This window comes from Chrysemys picta, chromosome 8 (assembly GCF_011386835.1).
Source record: "Chrysemys picta bellii isolate R12L10 chromosome 8, ASM1138683v2, whole genome shotgun sequence".
In the NCBI taxonomy this organism is placed as follows: domain Eukaryota; kingdom Metazoa; phylum Chordata; order Testudines; family Emydidae; genus Chrysemys; species Chrysemys picta.
Window position 1 is genome coordinate 52,682,654 of NC_088798.1, and position 13,370 is coordinate 52,696,023.

General features: G+C 45.1%; 1 protein-coding gene across 1 annotated transcript in view; it reads right to left on the bottom strand.

The window, feature by feature from the left end:
- Positions 1-12,963, bottom strand: part of PRG4 (proteoglycan 4) — a 32,650-nt gene extending 19,687 nt beyond the window's left edge. The window contains exons 1-3 of the mRNA XM_024103781.3: positions 12,756-12,963; positions 3,358-3,486; positions 750-914 (exon numbers count right to left, since the gene is read on the bottom strand). Coding sequence (XP_023959549.3) covers positions 750-914; positions 3,358-3,486; positions 12,756-12,963 — 502 coding nt within the window. The remainder of the gene's footprint in view (positions 1-749; positions 915-3,357; positions 3,487-12,755) is intronic.
- Between the last annotated feature and the right edge of the window lie 407 nt (positions 12,964-13,370).

Consider the following 13,370-nt stretch of genomic DNA (forward strand, 5'->3'; position numbering starts at 1 on the left):
ACATGAGGTTCTATGTTTATTGTCCCTTAATGAGTTCTGTATCAAATGTTCTCAGCTTACAAGTAAAATTAGGTATGTTGTCTGCCTTCCAGACCTGAAAACTAAGCCTAGGCGCTGAGATTCAAGCTAGGTACATTGCCAGTAATAAAGGTTCAATCTGAACATGCATTGTTTTGTACTGTATTGCACAGTATATAAAAGCTATTCCCATAACTGACCTGCTGTCCCTTACGCCAACAGCAAATCTGCTCAGAAGCTGCTTCACCATATACTACTGCTCATGTGTAATGGGCCAAATTTTCAAAACTTATTCACCAAAACTGTATGTGTATCAGTTGAACCTGATGCACACACAAATATGGGACTTTACAGGTATAGTTCATTGATTCATTCATTAATGTGCTTCCAATACATTAACCTTTGAAAATCTTTGCCCCACATGTCCTCTCTAAGGTCCTGATCTGGCAACCTGTTCCAAATACCTGTACAGAACCCCATGACCTCAGTGGAGCTCCATGTGGGTTTAATGGTCTGCCCATGCAGAACATCTTGGAGGATCAATACATAAAGAATTTAATCAGATGCTAAATTCAAAAATTTAGCAAAGAGGAGAGTTTGTGGTAAATCCTTAAGAATTCCTTCAACACAGAAAGACAAGCATGCACTGCTAAGCATCAGCTTCTATTATACCACTGTATATACAGTTTAAATTTCATTTCTGTATTAGGCTATTTGATCACAATCCATACCTTTCATCGTATCCTTCACTTTTCTATTGTTTTTGTTTTTAATTTTATTTGTTTGGTTTTTTTCACTGGGGTTTCTTGCTGAAGCCTTTGTTTTCCGAATTGTTGTGGATGACAACGAGGAAGACGATGAGGAGGAAGATTTCTGTTTCTCAGATTCTGAATGTTCTGCAGCCAAGTAAAATTGGTGAAAACAGAAAGTCATGCAAAATAAGATGTGTAAGAAACTAATGCACAGTTTAAAACAAAATTGCTCTCAAAAGATAAAGATTTGGAGTAAATAAGATGAAGATGTGAGGTGTAATTTGAAATTTTTTGCCTCCTTAACCATCAATGAATGGAAGCAACACTCAGGCAGTAGCAGTGCTGCCAAATCTTGTGATCATATTGCATGAAAATATGACCCCATGGCAGCCTCCTTTAATATTGGAAGACTGATTTTAGAGCAGAAAGTTCTGAGGTTTATTCCCCATTTCATGTGTGTATGGCTGAGTTGGTGGCTGTTGTCTATGTAAAGGCAGTGACAGATCAGCTGTAAAGGGGTTTAAAATCAGAAAAAGCTCAGGATTCTAACAAAGAGTGTACAGGACCTGCAGAATAGACTAAAAAGGGAAAGTCCTAAGAGTTCAAATTCAGACTTTCTGCCTTTGGAGGAAAAAAAAATGGGGACACGGGAAAGATATAGGGCCTGATCCTCCTCTAATTCATGCCAGTGGAGTTACTTCAGATTTATTCTGTGAGAGGAGAATCAGGCCCATAATATTTGTCAACCAATAACTTATTTCAGACTATATATTAAAAGGGGGTCATTTGAAAAGCTTGGCCCTTAAATTTTTAATCATATTTAAACATACATTTATCCCTATCTTCTGATTTTAGAATTGTTTGTAATATACACCTTTGAGATATAAGTGGTACATAACCAGAAACCCTGTGGCCTAAAGGCATTTCAAAGGAGTCTCCCATACCTGAGAAAAATTGGCTTAGAAGTTTTTTTGTAAACTTTACTGGAGATCTTTAAAACTAATAAACAGGAAAACACTCTAGTACAGAGCTTTTCAATCTTTCTCATATAGTGGACCACTTCATAAAATTTATGATCCCTGGGAGGATCTGCTTCCCTCTGAATCTCCTAATCCCGACTGCACACCTTCCCTGTTGTTATGATAAAGCTTGGTTATCTGACAAGTATTAATAGGAGAATAGTAAGGCGACAAAAGGAAAATTAGCTCACTTTACTGCAACTGCATGGTAACATCTTGGTTACAAGTCCTCCCATTTTGTATCCTGCGCTTTATTTCCTCTCCATGAACTTAGATCAAAACCTGCTTGCCTTACTCTTTGTTACTAGTCCCATTGACTTTAGTCAGATTATACTTGCATATCTAAATTGATCAGGAATTGGCCTTAAGTGTATAAATGCCTAATCTTTCATTGTATCGTATCTCCAAAATATTGTACAGTTTTGTTCTGTCCTTTTATATGATTTGCTTCAATTTTGGTGTTATCCACTATCCGACCTAAGTTTACACACCTATTTTTCCAAAAACCTGACAGACATGCAACGTCTGCATGTGATTCAGAGCAATGCTCATTTAGCTTCTCAAAAAAGCCACTGGAAATCTTTAGATCTGGGCTATTGCTAACAGCAAGCATTGCTGCTTAACGAGTGTTAGACAACACTGACAGATCTGTCTCTCTGTAGATCACCTAGAAGTGCTCTACAGACCACTGTCTGAGAAACGCTGCACTTGTAAACGTACTGTAGGAACAATACTGTATTGGCAAAGCATTATAGATTAGGTCTTTCTCCCGTTTAACATCTGCAATATACAATAAATGGATTTGGATCCTTGTTAAAGATTCTCGCTGCCTTTTAAAAAGTTAAAATGAATGTAATTTCTTTACCTTTGATCCACTGTATTATCTCTCTATGGGAAATTATTGCCATTATTGCAAACTCCACTTTGCAGGAGTTTTAAAGGTTTATCTGTTTAAAAACCCTCATACATTTGCCATAATTGACCCCTGGTGTTACTATTGTAGTGAATAGAGTTACGTCAAGTTTGAATCTGTCCCAGTCAATATAAGCATATGAACTTCAAGGTCACCCTATAATCTAACAAGTTATAATATACTATAACAACGCTAGGAAAAAAAGGTATTTTGCACCTTCCACAAAGTTATGGGTATTTTCTGAAATTTTATGCAGCCTGGCTTAACTGGAGCATCAGACCCTTGCTGTGTAAGTTTCCCCTCTCAGCTCTGTCAACACACTGCTGTCCTGAACTATTGTGCTTCTGTTTTTACAGTCCTGGACTCTTCCTGAAATTGCCAATTGTTCATATAATCTTTATTGAGAGGTGAATGAAAATCCACTAGGGACCGAAAAGAGATCACCACACTTTTCTAACATTTATATTAGCAGGGATAGATCTTAAAAGCCAATAAGCTCTTCTCTAAGAAGTAGATGATGTAATAAGTTTTATAAATAAGTCTGGTAGCTGTCTGGTAATGTCTCATATTAGCTTTCTATATCCAGAACTGTGGAATGACCTTTAATATTCATTCAGGTAATGCCCAGTTCCATTGCATTTGTATTCTTTCCTACCTTCCATAACTTCATGGGATTGTACTATTTTCTTTGGCTTCCTCTTCTTTGAATTTTTAGATGACCGTTTGGCTGTTGTTTTGGTGACCAAAGGAGCTGTTCTGGATGATGATGATTTCGTAGTAAGTGCTGAAGCCAAGAAAAATACTGTGTGTTAATGGGAGTTCCATTCTCATTCAGCATCAAACATATAATCATTAGCAAATGATATGGAACAGTTGCAATACATTTCCATTATAAGTCTAATTTTGCTCCACTCCCTTTATTCTCCCAAACTTTTGCAAACCCCCCCCCTCCTCTCCCCCCCCCCCACACACAAGTTCATTTTCAGCCTGAAGCTTCTCATGCTTAATCTAAGGCCAGAAAAGGCCTTTTTTTTCTGAAAGATTGAGATCAGTTGAACACTTTTCACTAATGGGATTTTGGGGTAGGGAGGGTGTTCGCTTTTTAAAATTTTGTTTAACTTTTATGTCCACTTACTCTAGCTAAAAAATGTCTTGGGCTACAAACTTTGAACATGTTTTTCACATTGGTCCTCCATGAGAACTAACTTATAGTCAGAGTGTTATCTTTTGAGAGGCCCTAAACATTTTTTAGTTATTTAGTTCATTCTCCATACATATGACAATTTCCAGGAGAGGTGGCCTTCAAGAATTAATAATTCCTTGAGAGAGAGTAGACATGGAGCAAGTGGGCAAAGTCAGATCCAGGGGCGGCTCTAGCTTTTATGCCGCCCCAAGCACGGCAGGCAGGCCGCCTTCGGCGGCTTGCCTGCGGAAGGTCCCCAGTCCCGTGGTTTCGGCGTACCTGCCGCCGAATTGCTGCCTAATCCGCGGCACTAGCGGACCTCCCACAGGCATGCCGCTGAAGGCTGCCTGACTGCCGCCCTCACAGCAACCGGCAGGCTGCCCCCCCGGGGCTTGCCGCCCCAGTCACACGCTTGGAGCGCTGGTGCCTGGAGCCGCCACTGGTCAGATCCAGATATTAGATTAGTCCCCTTAGGTTCAATTTTGAGACTAAATTAGGGTTTGGGTTCAGATATATTGTCACTGAAATCTCATGAGATTTCAGCTGTGTTCAAACCAGAACCAGAAAATAATTTGGGATCCAGCAGTGAATCTAAACTGAATTTGGGGCTGCAGCAGGCCAGTGGGCCTGCGCAGACAGGGAGCCAATCAGGGAAGGCCTTATAGGGAGCCAATCCGGGCCAGGCTCAGCCCTATAAGAAGGCTGCTCAGGACAGGAGCAGGCGGTCTGTCCCAGGCCTTCGACAGGGGAAGGTCTGTCTCCAGGCTGGGAGACTAGCACCCGGGACAGCGCAGTGCTGGGTAGGCCCGGGGGAGCAGAGGGTAACTCTAGTCCGGAGTCTGTCAGGCTGCAGGCCCTGAAGGGAAGGGCCTAGGCGGTGTGAGGGGCTGAAGGGGAAGCGGCCCAGGGACGTGGACAGGCGGAGGGAGAGAAGGAGGGCAGGACGGCTGCCACTAGAGGCTGCCACATTGGCCAGGACGCAGAGAGGCAGCTGATTGATCTCCCCCCCGGAAGGAGGCGAGGATGAACTAAGGGGCACTGCCGGAGGGCAGTGGCTCAAAGAGGATGCCGTGAGCTTGGGAGCAACGCCGGTCCGGACACGCCAACTGAGGGCGAGATGACGGATGGGACACCACCAGGAGGGGGCGCTCCACTGGACAGAGCTAATTCCCGAGACAACCAGTAGGAGGCGCCAGGTGGTGAGTCCCAACACCGTCACACGTGGTGAAGAACGTGGGCATAGCGATCCGCCCCTGACACAAGGGACAGAGCAAAGGACTAGGCAGTTTGTGCCACAGCGAGAGACTAAGACACAGACAAAATGGTGGAGAATCAAGACTTTTATTGGAGGGCTTGGGTGGCTCCGCTTGCCGAGCAGCAGAGCGAGGTGCTCTGGCTGCTGCGGGGGTGGGCATCCAGACCCTACAGGGGACCAGGTGCCAAGGGCGAGAGGCCAGGGCTGGGCCTGGGCTCAAGCAATGTTTCACCTATGGGCGAAAGGGCCACTTCAACCAGGAGTGTCCCTACTGGGAGGGAGCAAAGAGGCCCCACCCAGAGAAGGCGCCCCCAGTGAGAGTAACAGGGGGGACCCCAGCTTGTTGGGTCTGTGGGGAGCAAGGCCACTTAAGGAGAGAGTGCCCCTACAGGGCTCCCAAGGCCCGGGCCAGCCCAGAAGGAAGGGCTAGGGCCTGAACAAGTAGGGATAGGGCCGTGGCAGGGGGAAAGCGCCAAGGGTGCTTCCACTGCCACACCAAGGGCCACATAAAGAGGCATTGCCCCCTGAGGCAGAAAGGGGGAGTGCCTGAAGCCAAGGCTCAGTCTGGGACTAGCCGCCAGGAAGGGGTAGTCCAGGCTGAGGCCCCCAAAGAGAAGGGGTCTGGGGTAGGGAGGCCCCACCTTAAAAAGGGAACCCGCATAGGGGCCGGGAGGGCTGATGTGGGAACCCAAACGGAGCTGGGAACCCACGTAGGACCAGGGAGGTCTACGGTGGGGACCCAGACAATAGAGGAAGGAGGCAGGTTGCTCCAGTTAGTGGAGGGCCTGCGCTTTGAAAGATTCCCTGAGGGCCCAGCTGCGAGGAGCACAGGGGCGCTAGGGAATCCCCCCTGAGAGGGTTCTTAAGGGGGGGGGTGTGTAGTGGGGCAGCTGCCCCACTCCCTGAATTTGGGGCTGCACAAGCCAGTGGGCCTGCGCAGACAGGGAACCAATCAGGGAAGGCCTTATAGGGAGCCAATCAGGACCCAGATTGGAGGGAGCCAGTCAGGGCCAGGCTCAGCCCTATAAGAAGGTTGCTCAGGACAGGAGCAGGCGGTCTGTCCCAGGCCTTTGACAGGGGAAGGTCTGTCTCCAGGCTGGGAGACTAGCACCCGGGACAGCGCAGTGCTGGGCAGGCCCAGGGGAGCAGAGGGTAACTCCAGCCCGGAGTCTCTCAGGCTGCAGGCCCTGAAGGGAAGGGCCTAGGCAGTGCAAGGGGCCGAAGGGGAAGCGGCCCAGGGACGTGGACAGGCGGAGGGAGAGAAGGAGGGCAGGACGGCTGCCACTAGAGGGTCCCTGGGTTGGGACCCAGAGTAGTGGGTGGGCCTGGGTCCCCCCACCTTTTCCCCCCTTGCCTTGCACCCGGCTGACGGAGCGGCCATCTAGAGCTGCACCAACCCCCTGCCAAGAGGGGAGTGACTGAGGGTGCAGTTGGCCACATCGGCCAGGACGCAGAGAGGCAGCTGATTGACCCCCCCCGGAAGGGGGCGAGGATGGACTAAGGGGCACTGCCCGAGGGCAGTGGTTCGAAGAGGACGCCGCGAGCTTGGGAGCAAAGCGGGTCCGGATACGCCAACCGAGGGCGAGACGATGGACGGGACACCACCAGGAGGGGGTGCTCCACTGGACAGAGCTAATTCCTGAGACAACCAGTAGGAGGAGCCAGGTGGTGAGTCCCAACCCCGTCATAATCCCCAACCATGTCCCAGCTATCCTGCTGCGAGGATTCTACCACCCTCTCCTCATATGAGGTGAAAAGGGACTATAAAAGCAGAGGAGTTGGCTCACCATTGCTCCAGATGTAGGCGCATCAAATCTCCCTTACTCGACTCTCTTAAGGGTTGCTTTCCTTCAAATCCTTTCCCAATCCACTTTATTCGATAACCGTATCCCTTCTATACCAAGTACCTGCACTAGACATCTACCACAAGTTTTACATGCTAAGTTGCAACATTATAATTAGGGCTTCGTGTTTGTCATGGAGGTCACGGAAGTCATGGATTCCATGACTGTCCCTGACCTCTGTGACTTCTGCAGTGGCCAGTATGGATGGCCCGAGAGCCACCTGAGCAGCTTGGGCAGTCCCGGGCTAGTCGTACCAGCTGCTGCTGGGGCAGTCTCGCCCTCTCCCTCCCCTTCTCCTATCCTCCAGCAGCAGTAGTTTGGCTGTGGGGGGGCTGTGGGTTGGGGTGCAGGGCAGTGCTTACCTGGGGGGGAGGGGGCTCCCCAGAAAGGCAATAGGAACTCCCCTCCCTCAGCTCCTAGCTCCACATGCTTCCTCTGCCTGCAGGCACTGCCCCTGCAGCTCCCATTGGCCTTGGTTCCCAGCCAATGGTAGCTGCAGAACTGGGGCTTGGGGCAGAGTGGAGGCAGCATATGGAGCTAGGAGCTGGAGGTCACCGCTTCCCAGAAGCCAAGTAGGGAGCCTGCTCCAGCCCCACCAACCGCTCCTCCCCAGCACCCGCAGTGCTCTCCTGGGCTGCACCCTCCCAAGCATCCGCGGCACCCCCAAGCACCCATGGCATCCCCCGGGCCATGACCCCCGCAGCAGCCATGCCCCCTCCCCAAGTTTTAATCAGGTATATAGTAAAAGTTATGGACAGGTCACGGGCCATGAACTTTTGTTTACTGCCCATGACCTGTCCTTGACTTTTTACAAAAAAATACCCGTGACTAAAACGTAGCCTTAATTATAACCTACTCCACCCCAGTGGACCCCAGACCTCCTGTGGGGAAGGTGGAAAAAACCACCCTGCTTGGCCAATCTGGCAAAGAGAGAAAAATTCCTTCCCAGTTCCTCAAGGAAATGGTCAACTAGTGTAATTCCCACAGTCTGTCAAGAGAGAGTCAGTCCTTTTGCCAGGTTCATAGGTGGGAGGGTCGGTAAAAGATGGCTTCACTGCGTATGCATAGGGTATAAATGCGCGCACTTGCGTACCACTCTTCTGGTCAGCAGGAAGGGCAGTGCAGTGACCTTCTCTTGACATCAACCCAACTGCCTCCTGTCCATCCCTGTAACCTTTCCTCCACCTCTCCCCACCCATTGAAGGGGAGCCCTTATAAGAGCCCGTGTAAATTGCATGAAAGAAATAGCTAGAGCTCAGAAGATTTACAAGCTTTTTTTGTTGCAATCAAAGACACTCATAAATATCATAAGAGAAATAAATGTGGTTTATGCATTTTTAACTATTAGAACTTTCATGTGATCATCCTTACACTCATTGAGTAGTCCCTTTCTCCCCAAGTAGTCCCATGGAAACCAACGGGGCTAGTGACTCATAGACTCATAGACTTTAAGGTCAGAAGGGACCATTATGATCATCTGGTCTGACCCCCTGCATGCTGCAGGCCATGAAACCGTCCCTACCCCTTCCCTGGACTCTGCTGTTGAAGTCCCCAATCCTGTTTTTAGTGACTGCAATCGGCAGAGACCCTCCTGCTAGAGATCCCTGCCCCATGCTGCGGAGGAAGGCGAAAAACCTCCAGAGGCTCAGCCAATCTGCCCTGGAGGAAAATTCCTTCCCGACCCCAAATGTGGCGATCAGTAAGACCCCGAGCATATAGGCAAGAGTCTCCAGCCCGACCGCGTTAGCCATTATACTATTTACCCACCATTGCTTGGCTTTCCTTGACTACTATGTTTTACCATTAAACCATTCCCTCCATAAACTTATCTAACTTTATCTTAAAACCAGACAGGTCCGTCGCCCCCACCGTTTCCCTCGGTGACACATTAAGCTAGTATTCAAGGTGAATAAGACTGGGAGAATAGAGCCCATAATTTATATTGAGGAATGTATGCAATTATTGAATGAAAATGCTTTGGGGCCTGGATCAACTCCTAGTGAAATCAGCAAGAGTTGGATCAGGTCCAGGCAGGTGACTTTTCATGGGAAAAAAAAATAAAGAGGAGGATGTAGGACAAAAAATTACTTCAGAAGTTGTACATTTTTTTAAAATCTTTTTTTACATGGGAGTGCTATATTAACACTGATTTGTTTGAAGTGTGAACTGTTTATTGAGCTCCACCCCAGCAATGCATCAGAGCCTAGTAGAGACTGAAGTGATTGGAATCAACATTGCAGAGAGGAGACAGGAGCAACATGCATGGCAGCTTGAATTTCAACAGCCACGACAAGGTCAGGATAGCCAACTCTGCAAGGTGTCCCCTAAAATCTTTTTAAAAAGTAAACAAATAAATGTTAACTGGTCTAACTGCCAGTTAGCTTCAGCCATTCAAAAATAGTTTATTGCTACAGCTTTAGGGAATTCAATGAAATACAATAAAATAAAAATGTGAATTTCATTTTTCTTCCTACAGATGAAGATGATTGTGCTCTTAATAAAAAAAAAGTCAGGTCTGATTTTTGTTAACACTAAGACCCTTTTACCCATCATGCTGGAAGTGTACAGTACAGGGGCCTTAAAGTGGCTCTAAATTGGTCATTGATTTTGCTCCTTTGCAAATAACCCTGACCACTTGTCAAACTCTTAGGGGACTTGCAGCCCAAGATAACAATTTGACTGAATTTCATTTTAGACAATTCTGTACATTTTCTGTCACTTTTTCCATTGCCGCTACAAAATGCGACTTGGCAATGTGTGTTATGACATTTTTAACATGGTACAATATGATATTCATTAAACTTTGGTAAGACATTAAAAAAATCCACCTTTGTTAGGTCAACTATTCTTAAGTAACCTTGCTTGCTTGCTATTTAAAGAGTGTTCACAGACTGAGCAGTGAAAGCAAAAGAGGTGCCATTCGTATGGATTTCCTCCAATTTAAACATTGAATAGCAGATACACACCTAAGCTTTGCAGCAAAATGTGGTTGCCTCCCTATTTTTCTCCTTTGCTATGCAATGCTAATGTTACTTGCAAATCTATGATGCAATTGCTTTCTCTTGGAAATTAGGGGAGGTGGAGTGAAAGTATTCACTATAAACAAAACTTTGCTTAGATAGTTTAGAAATGAGCAAATAATTTAAATATTTTTGTAGGCAATAATTCTGCAGAAGAACATAGTATTTTTATTCTAGTTCTTTTCATAGATTCATAGATTCATAGATTCTAGGACTGGAAGGGACCTCGAGAGGTCATCGAGTCCAGTCCCCTGCCCGCATGGCAGGACCAAATACCATCTAGACCATCCCTGATAGACATTTATCTAACCTACTCTTAAATATCTCAAGAGATGGAGATTCCACAACCTCCCTAGGCAATTTATTCCAGTGTTTAACCACCCTGACAGTTAGGAACTTTTTCCTAATGTCCAACCTAGACCTCCCTTGCTGCAGTTTAAACCCATTGCTTCTGGTTCTATCCTTAGAGGCTAAGGTGAACAAGTTTTCTCCCTCCTCCTTATGACACCCTTTTAAATACCTGAAAACTGCTATCATGTCCCCTCTCAGTCTTCTCTTTTCCAAACTAAACAAACCCAATTCTTTCAGCCTTCCTTCATAGGTCATGTTCTCAAGACCTTTAATCATTCTTGTTGCTCTTCTCTGGACCCTTTCCAATTTCTCCACATCTTTTTTAAAATGCGGTGCCCAGAACTGGACACAATACTCCAGCTGAGGCCTAACCAGAGCAGAGTAGAGCGGAAGAATGACTTCTCGTGTCTTGCTCACAACACACCTGTTAATACATCCCAGAATCATGTTTGCTTTTTTTGCAACAGCATCACACTGTTGACTCATATTTAGCTTGTGGTCCACTATAACCCCTAGATCCCTTTCTGCCGTACTCCTTCCTAGACAGTCTCTTCCCATTCTGTATGTATGAAACTGATTTTTCCTTCCTAAGTGGAGCACTTTGCATTTGTCTTTGTTAAACTTCATCATGTTTACCTCAGCCCATTTCTCCAATTTGTCCAGATCATTTTGAATTATGACCCTTTCCTCCAAAGCAGTTGCAATCCCTCCCAGTTTGGTATCATCCGCAAACTTAATAAGCGTACTTTCTATGCCAATATCTAAGTCGTTGATGAAGATATTGAACAGCGCCGGTCCCAAAACAGAACCCTGCGGTACCCCACTCGTTATGCCTTTCCAGCAGGATTGGGAACCGTTAATAACAACTCTCTTATTTTAAGCACCAACTGAAAAGAGTCAGTGTTGAAGCAGAGGTCTGAGAAAGCAGAAAGCAAAAAGGGTAGGGAACCCAAATCAGTGATGAAAATCAGACAGTGTCACCTGATGCACAGAATCTTCCTAGCAGTTCAAATGGACAGAGGGAAGCATTTAAAGGCAGCAGCCTGGTAGTTTAGACCTTAAATTCATGTGATGTTCATGAGTTAGTACAATATTCCCAAGACTTTAATTAGATGTTTTCACTTTTTCACACAAAGTAAAACAAAAAACCTAGTAGTGGTTGGTTAAAAATGTTCTGTGAACAGAATAACATTTGGGATGGTAATTAATTTTTTTTTCCACAATGTTCATGTTGATTGTTGAACTGCTGACTTTAAAATTGGCTACAATAATGCCCTGGAGATCCTGTGATCTCAGAAGGTAGTATCTCAGTGCCAGCTGCATATATCAGTTTCATGCAGATAAGGTTATTAAGGCACAGATTCAGCAAAGCACTTAAGCAGATGCTTAAAGTGTATGTTTAAGTGCTTTGCAGAATAGGATGGGATTGCTTACATGATTAAAGTTAAGAATGTGCTTCCATGCTTTGAAGCCATGTCTTAGTGCTACTGAAAGCTTTAGAAGAGATCTCCCTGGAGAATGAAGTTCTGCCTTTATCCATAGTACAGGTGCAGCTTCGAAAGCAGCAAGACATGGTTTGTCACACTACCCTGCCATATACATATACATATCAACCCTAACCTACAGGGAACACCTTCATGGGGAGTGGGGGTGTGAATTTTCCTTGTCTAACCTCTCTGTACCCTACGTGCATAGAGTCAGATTCTCTGCAGGTAGAGTAAATTTCAGACTATATCCCATTACCAGTACTCTGAGCCATCCAGTTCCCCACACTTAAACCTTCAAATTCTACATTTGCATGTAATGACATTGAAGTCAGTGGAGTTATACCTGCAAAGAATCTAGGCTTGAAAGTAGTATTATAAATCATGGGCCTAGAATTGTGGGGTGTGGATGTTCCATATAAAGATTAAAAAAAAAAAAAAAACAAATTTAAAAAATCATTCCCTACAAATTCTTTTCTTTCTGGTGATTTCAGCAGTTCCTGTTCATAATAAAGCTCCTACTCTTGAGAGAGTCTGTTTTGTTAAAGAATTTTTTTATCACTAGTTAAGGACTGTATGAAAGCATTAGCAGTTAGAAGACTCAGAAGGTAGCTCAGAGCAGTTAATTCAGAGAAGAATGCCAGTAGGTATTTCAGAGCATCTATGTTCAAATAAAGGAATGTAACCAGACCATTCATTTAATCACCTCCTCATAGTTCCTGTTTTCCATATGCGAGGGTTCTGTTAATGAAAGGGAATGATTGATCCTATTTCCATTGAAGTTAATGGCAAAATTCCTTTAATGTGAGCGTTATTAAGTACAACATATGTGGCGCTCTTAATCTGCTACAACACTTAGGCAGCTATATTAAATACATAAAATACAGAAAGCCATTTATAAGGAAAGTACACTCACCTTCTTCACAATGTTTCTGATAGTCTGGACAGCATTTCCCAAATTTTTCGCAGTCTGCATCACAGTCACATTCTCTCCCTCTTACAAAAGTTTCAAAGCAGCGTCCTTTACAGGAGAGTTCTGCACAAGGCAAAGCAAGAGGTTCAGCATTATTGCCTGCTTTTGTTGTTGTTCTACAGTGGAACCCTTTTATAGTGAAGTCATTCATTTTTGTTGCTATAAAGAACAACTTCTTATAAGCACGTAGTCACTCTGAGTTTGATCTAAAGCCCATTTAAATCAATGTAAAGACTCCCATTGCTTTCAGTGGGTTGGGAATCATGCGCTGTAACTGGAACTGCAGTTTGCACATTGTGGTGTACTGAAACAATTTAGGATTTACATTCTGCTTCACTAGAAGCTGTTTCATTATCTCAGAGTTCACTATAAGAAGGTTCCTTTGAATAGGATTTCCTTCCCCCTAGTCAGAGGTGATGTCTGTGAAATATTGGGCCAGATGTAAAATGTTTCAAAGAGGGACTGAATTTAGATTTAACAAAAAAGTTATACTGGGCCAGATTTTCAAATGGGCCCCTCAATCTCTACACCATTTTGCATGAGCAATTATTTGTGTCA